Genomic DNA, 13,229 nt, shown 5'->3' with positions numbered 1-13,229 from the left:
TTTAGTTAGATCCAAAAAGGCCACTATGTAAATGAGAAACCAGGTTCACAGATGGTGGAGAACCATCTAGAGATACCCCAGTACGAAAGCACAGGAGAGGAGCTCTGAGCGAGAGGGCATCTACATTTCAGTTGCCCTATTTCTGTGCTTTCTGTGTAGTCCACAGACCCTAACTAGACCATCTGACTAATATTTGACTCAGATCCCTGCCTATAACTATGCACAAAGAAATGATAAGAAGGATAATGCAAACACCTGCACTTTGGCCCAGAGTCCATTGTATGTAGGATGTGATGATTTGGACCAGCAAAAGTAGCAGAAGGCAATATTAAATTGGAGTCTCCTTGACCTTGAGCTCAGTACACACTAACAATGATGAAGCTGCCAGAAAGCTGATATAGCCTGGGGTCCTGTTAATAGAGATACTATGCTTAGAGTGGAGGAGGGCACAGTCCCCTGTAGCCCCAGACCACCTTCCAGTTTTGTCCTCTGCTCTGTGAGCCCTCCCCACGGATGCCTTTTAGGAAGGACACTGACAAACTAGCATTCCTGGCATAGGAACCAAGGTGCTTTGGCATCAGGAAACCATGGAATCCCAGGAACAGTTTCAGGAACTGGAAATATTTAGGCTTTTAAAAGAATGATTTTAGTGCAACATAAGAAAGAGCTTTACTAAAACCAGAGCTGCCTCAAGAGGTAGCAGCGAGCTTCCTCCCTGAGGGCCATTGAGCAGCAGCCAAATAACTGTCCATGAGGGATTTTGGAAGGTGTCTTCTGTTTGTTTATGAGGGATGCTGAAATGGAAATATTCAGAGGCTCTTCTGACTCTCAGTGAAGTCCATGATGCTGGAAGTGTGACCCAACTGTGGACCCATTCTTTCCTTTTGACACATAGTTTCTGTGGTTGGCCTTCGCCTGCCTCCTGACCTGGTGCCAGATTCTAGCCTGTGTCAGATTTAACTCCTGGTTCTCAGACCCTTTCTGGATCTCCTAATCTTGCCTTCCTTCATGACCCAACTGCACCCATATCCCAGCATGACGCTGCCCTGCCATTTACTCAGTGGCAGTAATCCAGTGGGAAGACTGGGAAGTTCAGGAACCTGATGGTGCAAGAAAGAGCCGCACAGCCAAATAAATCCGTGTCCACCTCTTGCTCCCCTGAAAGGACAAGGATGGAGAAATCACAGAGACTCCCACTGTATGCTACAAATAGATCTCCTTTAACCACACCCATGATCAACTCCTTTAAGGCTGTTCTCCAGGGATACAGTCTGTTGTGAACAATGCTGAAACCCCCGATTTGTTTAGTGCTGTGAATGGCTTCTCATTCACAGCACTAAACAAATGAACTAACTGGCCTGGCATGAAAGGCTGCCCACGTTCCCGGGCACATTCATATCTGCAAATGATTACTTCTTATTGGCAAGGCATGGTGGTCCACCTTGAAGGACAGAACTGCTGTCTGTCTGTGTCCCTTCAAGAATTCTCTACCCCCTCTGCTCCATCTCTGCCAATCCCCCCCCACCAACTGTGAAACTGGCTAGAAACTTGTGAGGGCCGAAGAAGACACTGTGGGAAAAACACCACAAACAAGGTCTAGAAAAACACACTGAAGCAACCCACATTTGATACTAATGATGATTATCAAATGGCCTCAAGGGCCAGGTACCAAGATGGGAACTGCTTGGATTTTTCAGAGTCAATAAAGGCCTCTACTCTTTCCCCTGGTGGGGTCAGAGGCTGGTGGGGAGGTGAGGGAAGTTAGTCTGAGGAGGGAGGGGCAGGCAAGAAAAAAAAACAAACCTGGGACTTCAGAGGCAAAGGCACACTCCAGTTACAGACGGAGGCCCCCTGCCTTCATAGGCCAAGATCCAATGGAATACTATGGAAGGTGGGAAGGAGCCCTAGAAGTTATGTCACCCAAACCTGCCCTCAAGACAGGGATTGGGCTGGCTGTCCGTGTTCGGACACGCTCTGACAGCGGCCTCAGCTTGCACCAAGGGCTGCGGCTTCACCAGACAGCACATAATTCAGACTCCTGCACACACTGCACACAACTGCTGGTCCATGTGGGTGTCTGCATGCTGTGTCTATCTGCACACCTCCTGGGAACCTGGCTCTACTGAGCTTCTGCCTTCCCCACTGGCAGCCTCTCCCTCTGGCCACTGGTTCCTCTTGTGGGCATGCAGGGAGCAGAGCCTTAATGCCACCTTCCAAGTCAAGTCACCCTGAGGACCAAATGAGTTGAAACCATTTCCCCAAAGTAACTTGGCCATGTGAAAATTCTAACACGAATTTTTAGCTTATTGTGGATAAGCCAAACCCCTATAACACAAGCCTTCACTGCCTCATGTGTTTGATTTCTGTACGTAAGGCAGTCAGGAGCCTGAACCAATGCCTGGGGCCCAGGCTCTGAGAACCTCACTGCCACATCCCCATGTTCTCTGCCTAGGCAGCCCTTAACCAGACCCAGCGACTTCCTGACCAAAGTGACTCATGTCTCATGAACAAGAAAGGCAGGAGAGGGACATCCTGGGATGTCCTGCATCATAGTGCTTTGAAGGTGGGATGTTTTTCACTTAAAGTTGCAGGAATCAGAAGACCCAAAGGATGGGGTAGAGAAGGGCAAAACAGGATCATTTCTCTTGCCTTTTATTAAAAATTAAAAAAAGGCAATGCAAGTGAAGGTCAACTGGAAATGCCTTAAGAGAGGACTTTTCAAGGATGTAGAATTGGGATGATGGAGAAGGGCGGGTGACTCTGCAAATGCTGGGAGCGTGGCAGGGGTGCAAGGAAGCACGAGCTGAACCCCACTTTGCCGTTCTTATGACTCTGCTTCGAAAGTTTCATTTTGAGTCATGCTTTGAGCTTAGCAGCAATCCTGGTTTGGCAGATAAGTGACCACAGAGATAAAAGACCTTTGAATCATCTCTAAATAAATCCCATACCAATTCTCACCACCAAAAAAAAAAAAAAAAAAAGCATTAGTGGCATGCTTTATTAGTAGATGCTTGTGCAGGCATCGGAAATAAGACACTGGCACCACCACCCACCCAACACAATTCAACATAGCCACGAGCGGTATTTATTAAAACAGGATCGGCCTAAAGAAACACATGGCTTCTTAGACAGCCCACGCCTCCTAGGCACCCGGTAAAACTGCAGGTCACTGTGTACCTAGCTGTGCCTGTACTGAGGAGGGTCCTGTGGGTGACCTGGAAGAGAGAGAAGCAGAACAGGAAGAAAGGTGATGCACACTGAGTGAGGTGCTGTGCTAAGCGCACCAGGCACTTTCATCTCCACAAGACACCAGCAAAGAGGTGCTACTATTATCCCTGGTTTTCACACAGTTAGGAAACTGTTTCAAGGGATTAAGTAACTTGCTTAAGGTTATAGGGAGCCCAGGTTCTAGTGCAGGTTCTCTGCAGAGAACCTGGTCTAGAATCAGGGGATCTGAGTTCAAATCCACTCTCAGGACAGGCACTCTTTCTAACAGATCCCTTATTTCTTACCTGAACAGTTCAGGGAATGAATGAGTCTCCATCAGATGAGAACACAATTTTCTTGCTTTTACTCTGACAGGTTTATCTTCAATGGCACGGAGTTCACCAAAGGCTGTTCCTTGTTGAAGTCCAAAATGAAACTAAGTACCAAGAGGAAAAGAGCCAGCACGGTGCTTTAAACCCCCAGAGAATCCCAAACACAGGAAGAAAACAAGAAGCACACAAGGAGGGAAGAGGGGAACCAAACATTCCCAGAATATCTTCATGGAATGCAAGTCTGATAAATCTCACTACTTTTTAAGCTCAACTCTGACATTTGCTCCCACGATTTTAGGCCTTTTGACACTGGGGCAAAAAGGAAACAATCTGATAACAGAACAGTGGGTCCCGAAGAGAGGTCAAAAATTTTGTTTATAGTAACTAGTTTTCTTAAAGAGAAAGTCTTGCCTCATCTAACAGAATGACTCTTGAAGTTTCCAGTTTTTGGAAGAGAAATAAGGCTTCAAAGGTCAAAAGCTGTTTGTTTTCTTTTTCTTTCCTTTTTTTTTTTAACATGAAAAAACTGAGATCCAGGAAGGTAAAGCATTCTTATTGAAGCTGTTAATAACAGAGGCAGAGCTGGCACCTAGGGCTCCTGTCCCCAAGTCCAGTGTTCTTTCCCGAACACCAACTCCAGATGTCAAATGTAACCTGTTGCTCGGTAGATACAATTACTTTATGGAAAAGGTTTTTAGCTCTAAAATAACTATAGAGAAACCTATCAGGAAACAAAATTTTCAGGCACTCTGATGAATAAATAGGAATGTGCTGCTTTAAAAAAAATCTATAGAAAGAAAATATAAAATTAAATGAGAGGAGAAATTCAGCTTCTTGTGAAGAAATGCTGTCCAGACCTGCTCTCCCAGCCAGGTTGAGGGCGTTGTCGGGGAGGAAGCTCATATACTCCCAGGAGTTCAAGGCACCACATTCACATACCCTGAGGATGGGAGGGCAAGCCCTCAGCCAAGCAATGCACCTCGGAGTGACCAGAGAAGGGGTTGCACAAATGATGGCGAGGGAGGGACGCCTGAACCCTAAGGAGGGTGGAAGGCTCTCTGTTGGATGCTCAGGGCCACCCATCAGAGTGGATGAGGAGATGGCGATGGGTGCAGCACCAGAGGTACAGCAATCTGAGTGACCTTTCATCCCCTGCCCAACATGCCCTCCCTCCTGCAGCCCCTCCAAACTGCTACAACCCATAGAGTGTCAGGAGAGAAATGTGCATCTCAGCAGTCTACAGGGGAAATGGAGAACCCTGGTGCAGCCCTCCTTACTGACAACTGTACTACCAAGACTCTCCTTTTATGCTTCTCTTCCCTACATCACTTTCATCATGTTCCCTGGACCCCCAACCCTTCCTTTCCCCAATTCAAAGCCTGCTGAGCACTTCCATTACTTATAGAATTAAATGCAAACCCATTTATTTATTTGATATTCATTACTCTCTGCAATCTGATGCCAGACTAGCTTCCCATCTACATCACCTAAAAAGCCTTTTTTCTCTCCCATACTTTGTGTGTTTGACACGAGGAAGGTGCTATTTGAAGTATGAGTACATGAATTTGTGACCTATTAGACTTCCCAGGAGAGGGTTATGAGTGCTCAAAAGAGAATATAGGGTCTTTCCATACACATATGATGATGTTCCACATGGGGTTACTAAGAAGGAGTCCTGAACATGCTCCTAGGACCATCGCAGGCCCTGAGGAATATGAGGTTGAAGTCCCTGCTGCTAGAGAAAATAGGTTCTCCTGATGAAGCTGGGGGAAGGGGAACATTAAGTCTAAAGAAACAAAAGAGAAGCAAATAACAATCCATAAGCACAATAAAGGAAAAAATAAGACTCTAACTCATGAGGCTTTGAAACACTTGGAATTTAAGACAGCATGCCAGGTTATGATCCTGCCATCCTCGCCAATGTGGGAAAGTGGGAGAGAAATGCCCTCATGCTGGATCCTCATCTCCCAGCAGCCCTTTCCCGTGTGGGCACTTGAGGCCTGGACTCCAGCATCGGCCAAACAGTCTAGAAGAACTGACTTCAAAGGCCAACTCTGCTCCTGCTTATCTGAAGCCACTGAGCCTCAATTTCCTCATCTGTAAATAAATACCATCTGTCTGACTGGACTGCAATAAGGACTAATAGAGAAAGTGAATACAGATAAAAGAGCTAGCTGAGGGTCTGCCACATGGCTCAATAAATCGGAACTATTACTATGACGTGTGGTCTGTAAATTACCCATTTTTTCCTAAAATCTTACATTGGGTTATATCTTGTGGAAACTAGCATCTCTATTCGGCAGATGAGGAAACCAGGGCTTCAGCAAGGTTATATTCCAGATCCAGAGTCACAAAGCCAGTTGGTGCAGATAACCACACCACATTTTCTACCCTGGATCACTGCACAGTGCTTGTCTCAGAACACCCTCTCCTTCTCATGCCGTTGAACCTGGTGGGTGTCCTGACACCCACAGAAAGTCCTCAGAAAGAGGAGAGCTGCTAAACTCTGTCCAGCTGAGAGCCTCTTAAAATACAGTATGTTAACACGTATATATGGAATCTAAAAAAAGAAAAAAATAGTTCTGAAGAACCTAGGGGCAGGACAGGAATAAAGACGCAGACGTAGAGAATGGACTTGAGGACATGGAGAGGGGAAAGGGTAAGCTGGGACAAAGTGAGAGAGTGGCATGGAAATATATACACTCAAATGTAAAATAGATAGCTAGTGGGAAGCAGCCGCATAGCACAGGGAGATCAGCTCGGTGCTTTGTGACCACCTAGAGGGGTGGGATAGGGAGAATGGGAGGGAGACACAAGAGGGAGGAGATATGGGGATATATGTATATGTATAGCTGATTCACTTTGTTATAAAGCAGAAACTAACACACCATTGTAAAGCAATTATACTCCAATAAAGATGTTAAAAACAACAACAACAACAACAACCTGTCACTGCTGGAACATTTTAAGTTCACATGTTACACCTGAACTTGCTTCTAGAGACTCATTCTCATGTTCTCTATTGTTTTTATTGAGTAACCTAGAAGGAAAGTAGAGGAAGCTTAAGTTATTATACCACTTACCTGAGTCAGTCTAAGATGCAACAACATGGGTGCTGTGATAAACAGCAGGGTGCATTTATAGGATCATCCATCTGCAACTCAGGACCTGCCCAAAGGACAATTCTGAGGCCCTAAAATATGTTCTGAGCTCTCTTTTCAGCCTCCACTTCTTACCAAATGCTGCTCTTATACCTCACATAAATCAGTTCATCATAAACCCTCTTCCAGACAGCATCTCAAGTGCCATCCTAAGCTTACATGGAAGGGAGGTGACCTGTCCGCTGGTTAGAAGAGTCCACGCATCCTTGAGCCAATGAAGTGGTATTTTCATGGGTCCCTCCTAACATCCTACTACTGAAGTGGCCCTGTTACCTGAAAATCTGTAACAACTCTCCAGTTTGGAGGATTGGGCCTAGGTTTGAAATGTGGAATAAAGCTCTTAAGCATATCACACATACATCTCCTCACCCCACAGCAGTAGAACATGTACAGATAGAAGTAGCAGAAAACTAGCTGTGATATGTAAGGAATGCCATAATTATCCTACAGAACGTTCTTTTTACAAAAAAACAATGAAAAAGCAAATCATTTGGGGTCCAATATAAGCTGTCTTTGCCAAAGGCTGTCAAACAATGACTTGAACAAAATTGATTGGTCTGCAAAAGTAAAACAAACAAAAACATAAAACAACACAAAAAAGCACATAATGATTAACGTTCATTTTTCCCCAGCCTCCAGGTTTGGAGGCTGAATCGTTCAAAACAAAATGAAATAAAACAAAATCCTTGTTATCCTAAAACTCACTGTCCTTCCCCTAAGTCACGGGTCAACAAGTGTTTTTGGTCAGAACTAGATAGCAGATAGTTTAAGCTCTGAGGGCCATACACTCTCTGTCACAACTACTCAACTCTGCTGTCTAAGTGCAAAAGCAGCCATAGCCGAAATGTAAATAAATAGATGTGGCTCCATTCCAATAAAACTGTATTTATGGACAGTGAAATTTGAATTTCATATAATTTTCCCATCTTACAAAATATTATTCTCTTTTTGATTTTTTCCCAACCATTCTTTGCTTGTGGGCTGTATAAAAACAGGCGGGGGGCTGGATTTTGCCCACGGACTATAGTTTGCCAAACCTGCTCTAAGTCAGCATATATGATCAGGTGATACCCAAGTAGGCATCTCCACCTGCTCAAGGAACAGCTCAACAGAGCCTTTTTCCAAGCTCTTAGCAAAGGACCTGAGTCCCAGGGGCCACTCCATGTACACTTTTCAGTGAGCAACTTGCCTCAAGATAAAAAATCCAGAAGACTAGATTTTAGAGTGAGACACTGATCTGATGTTTACAAAATGCCATCCTCATCCTTTTCCCTATCTCAAATTACTGATCATGTACTTCCCATTCATACAAATAAATAAATTCTGCAAGCTCATTCCACTGAACTTTTCTATACAAATGGTAAGCAAGGTTTCCACCTCTCCACCTCAGCTCCAGCTTTTGCTTACTCCTTGTTTGCAAAACAACAGGCACTTGAAGAGTAATAAAGTTCACATTCTAATCCAATAGAGATCAGAGAACTTCCTATCATCTATCAAATGATTAAGACCCAGTACCGTTAACTTTATTCGTTCATCTCTGGAAAGAATCAGCTCTAGGCATAACGTAGGAAGGATAAAGGAATACAAAATGAAGCAAGCTTCTAACAATTTAAAATGTTCATAGATATTCCCATTACAGTGCCAGCATAACACAGCACTGTACATTGAATTTCAGCCTTTCTCCTTCCTTTCTTTCCCCTCCAATTGCTCAGGCTTAGAAATGCATACTTGGTAAGTCACGTATTCAAAGAAGCGATTTCTTCTTTCTTTCCAATAAAGCACAAAAGGGCATCCAACTTTTTGGGTGAGAATGACCAGCCTGAGAATTTCAGATATGACAGTAGAGGTCCATTGCACATTTCAGCTTTGAAATCATCCCCATGTCACAAATTCCAGAGTTTTATTCTGGGGCATTCCAATAGACAGAAGCCTATATTTGGGAACAATCTTATGGCCTTAGGAAAGTAGTACTGATCAGGACAACTTACTCTCTTTCTAGGATAGTGAATTTGGGTTTGCACACCCAAAACTGTGGGCTGCTACTCAAATTCTGGCAGTGATGGGGATGGAGGGGAAATTGTTACCACAGTTTTCAAGACTGCTCACCCACACAAAAATCCAACAACACTCTTTGTGCCATCTCAGTGGCCACAGACAAAGATACTCATTTTCAAAGCTGAAGAGACCCGACTCCAAAGCAAAGGCTAACTTTCTGAGCCTGCGTGCATTTCTTTGCATCTGCTTGCAAAAACCTCAAAAGTTTCCATGTGCATCTAGATAATCCTTGGTTTTATGACAGACAACCCAGAAAGCATCGCAAAGCTGTAAATGGGGAGGGGAGAGGGGAAAGCACTACCTCTATGCTATGTAAAAACACACCAATTTCTAAAGATTCCTTTATGTTCCCAATGTTAAAGTAAAATGGTCAACTGCCTTGGCTTGCCCAGGACTGAACCTGGATGCAGGACTTTCTGTTTAAAAACCAGGATAGTCTCAGCAAACTGGGGGTGTTGGTCACTCAGAAAAGTCTCTTCTAGTCCAAGTTTTTGGATTTTAACTTCGACAAATCAGCCAAAATGCCTAGCATAAGGAAGGGCACAAGCCCTACACTAAAGAAACAACATGATTCTTAGCAGCTTTATTGAAAATGACTATCCCAAAGTTCAAAAACCACTGTCAACAGAAACACTACAGATTATCTCTGGGGTATAAAGGAGAGAGGTTCATTCATATAGACCATTTTATCTTCCATCATGTCCAGAATCCAAATAATTACGATGTGGGGGAGAGAGTTACAAAGACTCTGGTTAACATCTACTACCTAGAACTGCAAAACTCTGTCAGCAAGAGGGCTCCTTTCAGAGCTGTTCACAAGACCCAGAGATTGTTGGAAACAAAAACTTCTGGACTAGGGCAGCCCTCTGCTATCACAGCTGAGTGTCACACCCCTCCCAGAAAGGGAGGTCTCTGTAACCCTCTGTGACACAAAATAAATACAATGAAACCTAGATCCATACATTCCCAACCAAAGAACATCACTAAATCACCTAGAGAGCTGCTTTCCACACCCACATTGACTTTTATGAGGAAAATGACCATGTACCAAGTTCATTCAACACTCAGTCCTAAAAGTCTACAGTTTGTTAGATAAATCTTCATGTCAGTCCCCTACCCCTTCCCTTTCTCCAGCTCCAGCTCTAAAGCTCACCACTGGCTTCCAGGATAATGATCTCTCAGCCCTAGAAGAGCCGCATTTACTACAAAGACGGGGCTTCCTCAGTCAAGTAAGTGATTTGTCTATTGTAGAAAGATTTACAGCAGTGATTGAAACCAAAAGGACGTTATAACTGTTCTTGACTGTTCTGATTGACCAAAATTTTCAACATCCTACTCTTGACTGTGAGAACAAATGCAAATATTAAAGCAAAAAAACCAAAAAACACCCTCAAATTTTGTCACAGCTTAGCCAGATCTGACCCAGCCAACTGGCTGCTACACAATAAATAGGAACTTCCAGGATTATAATTCTAGTAGTTTCTTTTTTGCTTTGTTTTGTTTTGTTTTTGGTCGATAGTATCCATAATAATAAATTGGACACTATACCAAGATATCAGAGACATTTATTCTGCAGGTCCTAAGTATTCCATCAAGGAGATTAGTAATTTATAAATAATTAAGTAATAAGCAAATAGACCCTTAAATGTTGAGGATAAAATGGCAAAAACAAACAGAAAAAACCTAGTCAACAGGGATCCCTACCTTCTTTTTGGAGTGGCTTCTTTCCTCCTCCTTTGTGGCTTTGCTATTTTTCCCAGCACGGGACACCTTCTGGTCCCCAGACTGCTTGATGGTGATCTTGATCTCGGGTGGGCATATATAGTTCTCCAGATTCTTTGGGGGTTTCTTAGCCCGCTTCGTGGTCTGAATCTTCAGCTTCAGGCTCCCCTCTGTGAAGTTTGCCTCCTTGATAGAAAACTCCTGTTCTTCCAGACCATCTCCTGCCACCCATTTCTCACTGTCTGCATTGGAGTTGGAATCCACATCCCGTCCTGAGCCCAGTTCATCCTCCTCCTCTGGCTCCATGCGTTCTCCGCCTACTGGGATCCCCTTCCCAGTCTCCGGAGCAGAGAGCAAAGGTTCCCCTGCACAGCCAGGAGCAGTCAAGGGCTTGGCTGAGGAGACCGGCAGGAATTCCGACTCGCTCCCCCTTTGCCGGGAACTGCTTAAGACTTCCCTGGACTCCATGACAATCCTACAGTCTCCACGAGTTCTCAGGAGGGGGACGGGGAAAAGGGAAAAGGGAAAGGTGAGAAGAAAGGGCACCCAAAATTCCAAGGAGAAAGTGGTCCAGCTGCTGGGTTCAGAGTCCCAGGGATGGAGACACGGTGAGGTTGTTCAGAAGGGATCAGATCTGCAACTGAGAAGCAGAGAGATAATTAGCCATGGCAGGAAGGAAAATGACCTCAAAGGTAACTCAAACTAAGTTCCAGAAGCCCCATCCTACCTCACTTATCTATGGCATCAGAAAAAAATGATTGGAAAGAAGTCAAACCAGAAAGTTCACATCCCCAAATTACATTATATTGGAGCAGAGGGGGAAACACACGCACACACACAGGCTTTCATTGAATTGTTATTAATTTTTATGGTTGTGGGCCCAAGAATAAAGATAAGAGAGGTGAGTCCTCCAGTCCAGTAACAAGCTAGATGCTTCTTATACTAAAGCCACAGCTGGCTGAGTCACCATCAAGGCCAGCCATGATGAAAGGAAGTCTAAGTGCTGATGCTCAGGTCTGTGAAAACTGCATCTGGCTGGCTTCTTGCACAACTTCCCTCTCACACGTGAAGAACAGTCTGCAAAGCTGAACACAACCCTGGGCTGCCTGGGCCAAGCTCTCCATCCCCTCAGAAGAAGAACTTCTGGACCATTCTTCCTTTATTATCTTTCATTATGAATTATTTTAATCATGCAAGTCTTGTCTTTATTTCTTAAAATAAATAAATGCAAAGCTTAGGTGAAGGCTTGTAAAAGGAAAACAAAAAAAGTTCAGTGAGCAATTACTTCTAATGCTGTGATTAATGCAAAACAAATGCTAAAAATGTTTCCAACACAAAAGTTATTTAATCATTATCAATCATTTAGATAAAAATAGTCACCCGAGACAGTTTTAATTCCCTTCCTAGACCTTAAATAAAGTGGCATTATGTCTACATGACAACAAAAAAGAGAGGGGAGAGAGGGAGCATTTCACAGGCCTCTGGAAGTGCCAGGAATCCCCCCAGGATTTTTTATTCTGCCTTCCTCCTCACCAAACCATCATAGGATCAGCTAAACTATCCTTCACCCTTATTCACTCCATGTCCCATTATTCCCAATTTCATACTCATCATTTTTAAAGCTCAAAAGAAAGCCCAAATGCTCATTCTCAAGAGAAAACCTCAAGCCCTGGGGCCGCCCTCAACTTCAAGACATCATCTCCTTCTACCCCTGGCTGTAGGTAAGATTACATCCAAGCCTTCCAAATGGCTGAACACTCAGCAGAAGGCATTACAGCATACCTTAGGCTGCTACCTTTGAACCCATCAATTTAAGGAACTGACCAGCAAATGTGCCCACCAGAAAATGCCAAAAATGCAACATACATTCAGAACAGCCAAGAACTGGAAACCGAGCGGGTACTTCCTCCCTCTGGAATCAGTACATTTTCAGCTGACGCCCTGTGAGGAAGCCAGTCAGCAAGGCAGCAGGGCTTTAACATGGACCCTGCTCCCCAGAGAAGCCCAGGAACATACTCAGCTCCTGGGAACTGCTCAGCCCCACAGAAAGACACATTTACAACTGCTTCCACTTAGGGGAAAACCCAATGAATGCAGCACTTCTGCAAGAGAAGTGGCTGCCTGGTGAGAGCATGAGCATCCTGCCCAAAGTCGTCAAGCAAACACTGGACTGCCACCTGTGCCCCATGCCACAAAAGGGACCAAGTCCCCACTTAGGAGCAGAGGAGCAGAGGAGGGCAGTTAGACCAGATGACACTATGCTTCCTTTACTTGTGAGATTGTTGTCTCATCTAGACTGATCTGCCTACCTGCCCAAAACCTTACATAGTTTTTAAAAAGTCATATTCAAGTCAACATTCATTGAGGCCTCTCTTACTAGTGTCAGGTAACACACTGCTGTTGGAGGCATCAAGATGCCTGAGAACCTGTCCCTATTTACCTCCACTGAGCAAAAAACCATACAAATTGGTAGCCATGTTTCTTATGGCAACAGTGTTCAGTGGTTTACTCCCTCTGGCAGGAATCTCCAGTGTTACATTTTAATTCCCTGGTACCTACCTGTAAAGCGTCCTTTGGTCAGAGCAAAAGCTGAGGCATATTCTCCATAAAATTTCCTAAACTAAATCTATTTGGACCTTTGAACCAGAGTAGGTCAATAGCTATTGCAGGTTCTGTGATGAGAGAAAAGAAGGTAAAATCTAAACTTTAGAGGAACAGATAGGAGTACAAAGTGGATAAATTATCTATATTG

The 13,229-nt window shown here is 44.2% G+C and overlaps 1 protein-coding gene across 6 annotated transcripts in view; it reads right to left on the bottom strand.

Moving 5' to 3' along the window:
* Positions 1-13,229, bottom strand: part of SETBP1 (SET binding protein 1) — a 383,487-nt gene that overhangs the window by 351,943 nt on the left and 18,315 nt on the right. For all 6 annotated transcript variants that reach the window (XR_009497227.1, XM_059894183.1, XM_059894185.1 and 3 more), the window contains exon 2: positions 10,460-11,117. Coding sequence is in view for 5 of the 6 variants with exons in the window: in XM_059894183.1 (XP_059750166.1) it covers positions 10,460-10,945 (486 nt within the window). In the remaining variant the exon portion in view is untranslated. The remainder of the gene's footprint in view (positions 1-10,459; positions 11,118-13,229) is intronic.

Source organism: Balaenoptera ricei, chromosome 14 (genome assembly GCF_028023285.1).
Source record: "Balaenoptera ricei isolate mBalRic1 chromosome 14, mBalRic1.hap2, whole genome shotgun sequence".
NCBI classification, from domain to species: Eukaryota; Metazoa; Chordata; class Mammalia; order Artiodactyla; family Balaenopteridae; genus Balaenoptera; species Balaenoptera ricei.
This window is presented reverse-complemented; position numbering and strand designations above follow the sequence as displayed.